Below are 5,677 nucleotides of genomic sequence, written 5' to 3' on the forward strand. Positions count from 1 at the left end.
AAAAAAAAAAAAAAAAAGAAAAAGAACCCAAAGGCCAGGCGCGGTGGCTCACGTCTATAATCCCAGCACTTTGGGAGGCTGAGGTGGGTGGATCACGAGGTCAGAAGTTTGCAACCATCCTGGCTAATACGGCAAAACCCCGTCTCTACCAAAAATACAAAAAATTAGCCGGGCGTGGTGGCGATCACCTGCAGTCTCAGCTCCTCGGGAGGCTGACGCAGGAGAATCATTGAACTTGGGAGGTGGAGGTTGCAGTGAGCCAAGATCACGGCGTTGCACTCCAGCCTGGGTGACAGAGCAAGACTCCATCCCAAAAACAAAACAAAAAAAAATAAAAAAACAGAAAACCCAGAGGGGTAAACTGTGGCAGGCTGGCCGCGTGCCGGGCCCCGGACTGCAGAGCCCAGGCTCCCCCACTCGAAGGCTGAGGGTCACGCTTGCTGTGTAGGGCTGAGCACCTTGTCAAGTGCGCCCACAAGGTGACTCATGGGGATAGAAGCACCGAGCACCGGGTCACCCAGGATGTAGGTAGTCACCATCACCTGAAGAAACCGAGGCTGAGACTCCAACCTGCTCATGGCCATGGTGTAGCAATGTCCTGGCCAGGGCTCAAGACCACCCCTCCTCCTCCTGGAATCTAGGAACCCCATGTTTGAATGGGCCCCTCTTTGCGGGACCTCTGCTGGCCGTGGCACCTACTACTGTACAGAAGGCACACAGGCAGGGGCCTTGTCCCTAGGAGGCTCAGTGAGTGGAGGGCACATGGCATGAGGACCGTTGTGAGCTGCCCGCCCCTCATCCCCGTGGTAGTGTCCCCCAAGCTGCATCGGCTCAACAGTAGTGGGCAGCTTGGGTCACCCTAGCCTGGTGGGCACTGGAAACGCTCCTCAAAGGACTCACAGGCCCACAGGGGATAGGTAAGGCCATGTGTTTACAGGGAGTTGGCTCAGGGCTGGGTACTGCTGTGCACACTGGCTGCCAGGCAGAAGCTGGGTTGGTTTATTACTGGAACACCCTTCCCAGCTCCTCCTCCCCAGGGAGGCCGGCCCCGCGCCAGCATCTCCAGCACCAGCCCACCCACCAGGAGGCGCCTGTGGGGCCACTCAAGCCCCGCACACTCTTCCGGGAAAGGGTGTTCCTGGAATAAATCCTGGTTTGGCTTTTCCAACGGGAGCAGGAATCGAGTTTCCCTGTCTGGCCTGCCAGGGCGGCTTCCAGGTTTGAAGGTCAAGTGCACACAGCTCTCTCCTGGGCCGTGGCACCCCCTTCACCTGGTCAGGGGAGGAGCCCAGCGGCACCCCCTTCACCTGGTCAGGGGAGGAGCCGGCTCCTGGAGGGCCCACAGTACCCTAGAGGGTGGGTTCAGGGTGGCGCCTACTACCTCTGGGGCCCCCTGGGGAGCCCCTGTAGCAGAACAAGGGTGGGGGTATCAGGCAGCCCAGTCTCTCCCTCCAGAATGCCCTCCCCGCCACCACCTGCCCTAGGAGGCCTGACCACCCCCAGTGGCTTAGACTGAGAATTTCTGGGCTTGAGGAACTTCACCATGATCTGGGGTTTCCAGCCCTGCCCAGGAGCTGGCTGTGCATGCGTGCTGCAGGGGCAGAGGCCTGACAGACCGCCAAGAGGCCACGCCCAGTGCCGCTGCCTTTATTAACAGACCCTGGAGCTCCACAGCCACACAGACACTTGGCTTTCAGAGGGCACAGGAAGAAAAAGGGACCTGGTGACCCTCCCAGCATACCCCAGAGCCAAGACAGACCCAGCAGCAGCACCTCAGGGTCAGCCTGGGTGCCCCTACCCATGGGCCACTATGACCACAGATACCAGGAGGCCAGGCCTGGCTGCTGGGGACCCCTTTGGGGGGCCCGGCAGTATCCTAGGCCCAAAGAGCTGGTGCCATCTTGAAGCTGATTCAGGGAACAGGCCAGGCTGGACAGTAGGGGTAGGTGTGAGAAGCTCCCCAGTGTGTCCAGGCCACAGGAGCAGCAAGGGTCTGTGGGGGGTCCCAGGTTGGATGGGATGGGGCTGCCCTTGTCCTGTATCCTGGCCATTTCAAGGACAAAACCAGCCCAGTCCCAGCAGCCTGGGGGGCAGCAGAGGCTCCTTCTTCTCCCCTCCTGATTCTGCAGTGGCCAAGGACAGGAGGGTGAGGGGAGAGGAAAGAGGGCAGGTCAGGGTCCCTGGGGGCCAGGCAGCTTCAAAAACGCAGCCAGGTGGCTGGGGGAGGGCAGGAGGGTGGGGAGGGCCCAGACCCCCATGATGGGGGCAGCCTGAGACCCCCAAGGAGGAAGGAGGGGACTTGGGAAGGAGAGGGAGGCCTCAGCCGTCAGTCACACCGGTGCTGCGGTCTGCAGCCCACTGGAGCAAGACACCCCCATCCCAGGAGCAGGGCCACAGGACAGGAGGGAGCCGACACCTCGCACCCTGATCTTCCAGAGGCCGGGGAGGGGCGCTGGGCGCTCTAGGACTTCTTGGCATCCTGCGTGCTCCGGCGCTTCAGGTCACTCAGGTCGATGGGCTTGAAGGCTGCCAGGGAACAACGCGGTAGGTGGTAGGCACAGGCCCCCCCTGCCTGTGAGGCCCAGCCTGCCGGCCCAGCCCTGCCCCCAGGTCAGCCCCCACTCACTCTTCAGGCTGGGGTTAGGGACCTTCTCCACATACTCTTCCACCAGACCCCGCTCGCCGCCCGGCACCTGGCTTCGCAGGTCTCGCTCCACGCCCTGCCAGGCTGCAGAGGCAGAGGGCAGTGTGCTCAGAGTCCCCTGCCCCAGGGGGTGGCGTCCACATCAGGAGAGTGCCTACCCTCAGCTCCTGCCCTCCCAGACCCTTCTCTCCCTCAGAAGTGTCCTCCATGCTCCCCTACAGCCCTCTGCGCACCCCAGCCTCACTCACCTGTAGACCCCATCCCTGCTCCTCCGGCAGGCCTGTCCCTTCCCCACAAGATGACCAGGACTGTGATCGAAGGGACCCCTATGACCCTACCCCAGGCTTCCCTGCGCCTCGGGGGCAGCACAATCTCCTCAGCTAGGCCTCTACCTTTCCCACCTCATCCATGCACCTCCCCAGCCCCAACACATCACACACTCCCCTAATCCCAGACAACTACCTCCTGACCCAGCCACCTCCTGGCCCATTCATGGCTGGGTGCGTGCCTGTCTGTCTTCAAAGGCCCCTCCCTTTCTCCAGCAAGCTCCTTTAGCACTGCTAGCATGGATGACTGGCTCCCAACGTGGCCTCTATCTGGGGCAAGGCCCACTCCCAGCCCCTCCTCCTGGGTTCCCCCATGATCAGAAGCAGGTCTCCTCTCCACACAGGGTCCCCTCGGCCACCCCCACCCGCGTGGGCCCTGAAGGCTGTGGACACAGTGATGGAGGAGCAGGGGCAGGGGCTGCAGGAGATTCCTCAGAAACCTGGGTCCTGGGCTGGGGGCAGAGCTGACTCTGTCAAGGACAGGGCAGGAGCTGGGTGTGGCAGGCGCACCCACCTTCGTAAATGAAGCGGACGTTCTCCTCGTGGGCTGGGGTGAAGATCTCGCTGCTGCTGGGTGGGGAGCGGGGGCTGCTGGTCCTCTTGCCGTTGTACACGACTCTGGAGACGGGGGAGCTGGGGGAGCCTGGCGTATGAGGCAGGGCACGCAACAGGGTGGGAACCCACACCCCTGCCCCGGTGGAGACCACCCCACCTGCCTGAGACCCACCTGGTCATTGCGGGGGCGTCTGATCCTAGCGCTCCACCGCCAGATCCCCTCAGCCTCTGAAACAGAAGCCAGCGCAGGAGTGGGACGCAGGGCCACCCTCTCCAGCATGGGTGGAGGGGGAGGCACAGGGTACACCTGCCTCCTCCCTTCAGATGTGAACAAAGTGCATAGTCTCCCTGCCTACCAGGGGGTCCCCCACAGGCTGGGGTCCAGCCACGGGCAGCCAGTGGGCTCCAGGCAACCCCAGGAGGTATCAGGGAGCTGGCCAGAGCCAGCCAGACACACACACACGACTTGAAGCAATCAAGCCCACTCAGCAGCCTGAGCTCTGCAAGATGTGGAGGCCTCAGCCCCAGCACCGGGAGCACCGTGGCCACAGCCCCTCCCGCCGCGGGCTGGTGGGACCGTCAGCATCTCTGATGTCTGGCTGCTTCTCACTGCAGCAGAGCGCCTGTAGCACCTGAGGAAACTGGCCCTGCTCTCCCTGGTGCAGGGCTGGGCACATAGCTTCCGCTGAGCCTTGATTTCCTTTCCGTAAAATGGGGATGAGCTTCCTAACGGTGATCCCAGCTCCACAGCACCTACCCAGACTCAGCTTCCTGGTTCCCTGGAGCATGAACCACATCAGCACCCTGCAGATGGAACCAAACGCCAACTCCCCTGGTGGGCAGAGGGGGTGACCCTGGAGGAAGCTGCCGTGCCTGACCTGTGACCAGGACCCTGGGCTGCTGCCTGTTTACATCCTCTCAGCCCAAGGGAATCCACAGCTCTGGAGAAAGGGAGTCTATTTTGAGGCTCAGACGCCCACACTGGCAGGCTGGACAGTGTCCCCACTCCAGCTGAGGACACACAACCCCAAGGTGGGGAAGCCAACATGGCTGGTCTCCAGCCTGCCCTGTTCCAGAGGGGGCAAATCCAGGTTCTCGGGGAAGGGAGTCCCAGGATTCCCAGGAGGGGGCTTTTAGCACAAGCGACTCCCCTGCCCACCCCAGGGACCAAGGCTGCAGATACTCCAGGGCACATGGCTGCTGCACTCACAGAGGGCCAGGAGCACTGAAGCTTCGAGTCCTCTCTGGCCCCTTCCACCTCATGTCAATGGTCCAGCCCTCAAACACCACATGCGATCAGAAGCCCACAGCTCAAGGGCAAAACCAGCAAAGAGCAGAAAACCAGCTCCCAGCCCTGGAACTCTGTGCCCCATCCCAGGCCAGGAGTGGGGTCCAAACAGGGCCAGGGGCTCCCCACCCATGGCAGCACCCAGTTTGCTCACAAAGTCACCTCTCCTTTCTTGGACTCTGGGATCTCTCTGCCCAGTCCTCCTGCCAGGGACTCCAGCCCACGAACACCAGAGAATGCAGGGAAAGGCCTGTTTGGGTTGAGGGTCCACAGGGACACGCTACCTGCTGGGAAGCTCCCGTTACAGAGAATGGCAGAGCTCAGGTTAACAGGTGGACTGGCCAGACCCCTGCCTCGCCCCCTGCTGGCTCTCACCACTGACCGACTGCTGCTTCAGGGGTACCTGCCTCCCAGCCTGCCCTCCCCAGTGGCTCTTCTCCCCATGCATCCTCTGCCTCCAGTGGTGACTTGGCTTTTATGCAGCCACACCTTTGGCCTGGGGTCCCCTGCTGAGCTCGGTTGTCACTCCTGCCCCAGATCCCACTGATGGCCCCACATCCTCCCAAGCAACTACCCTTCCAGGGCTTCCTTTGCCTTGCTGCGTGCATGCAGGCAGGCGCGCACACACACACACCTGCCCCCACACACCTTAGCTGAATACACCTGCCACACACACATGCCTACACACAACCGTCTGTGCCTGCACACACCTGTCTGTACATATCTGCCCACACACATGCTGCACACACCCATCTGAACACACCTGGTGTGGCAGCATGCACTTGTAGTCCCAGCGACTCAGAGGCTGGGGTGGGAGGACTGCTTGAGCCCAGGAGGTCAAGGCTGCAGTGAGCCAAGATCGTG

At 62.0% G+C, this 5,677-nt stretch overlaps 1 protein-coding gene across 5 annotated transcripts; it reads right to left on the bottom strand.

Annotated features, from left to right (window-relative positions):
• Positions 1 to 1,631: 1,631 nt before the first annotated feature.
• On the bottom strand, positions 1,632 to 5,591 carry FAM195B (family with sequence similarity 195, member B). Of its 5 annotated transcripts, XM_011995081.1 has the most exons (6): positions 5,577 to 5,591; positions 3,698 to 3,753; positions 3,485 to 3,603; positions 2,627 to 2,728; positions 2,424 to 2,526; positions 1,632 to 2,123 (listed from the first exon to the last, which is right to left on the bottom strand). In XM_011995081.1, exons 1-5 carry the CDS (start codon positions 5,589 to 5,591, stop codon positions 2,462 to 2,464), a joined length of 357 nt encoding a protein of 118 aa, XP_011850471.1. In that variant the 3' UTR covers positions 1,632 to 2,123; positions 2,424 to 2,461. The 5 variants fall into 5 exon arrangements, with proteins under 5 accessions (XP_011850471.1, XP_011850414.1, XP_011850525.1 ...); XM_011995024.1 differs by having other exon boundaries at positions 1,632 to 2,526; XM_011995135.1 differs by lacking the exon at positions 5,577 to 5,591 and having other exon boundaries at positions 1,632 to 2,526; positions 3,698 to 3,888.
• Between the last annotated feature and the right edge of the window lie 86 nt (positions 5,592 to 5,677).

This window comes from Mandrillus leucophaeus, unplaced genomic scaffold, assembly GCF_000951045.1.
Source record: "Mandrillus leucophaeus isolate KB7577 unplaced genomic scaffold, Mleu.le_1.0 Scaffold1, whole genome shotgun sequence".
Taxonomy (NCBI): Eukaryota; Metazoa; Chordata; class Mammalia; order Primates; family Cercopithecidae; genus Mandrillus; species Mandrillus leucophaeus.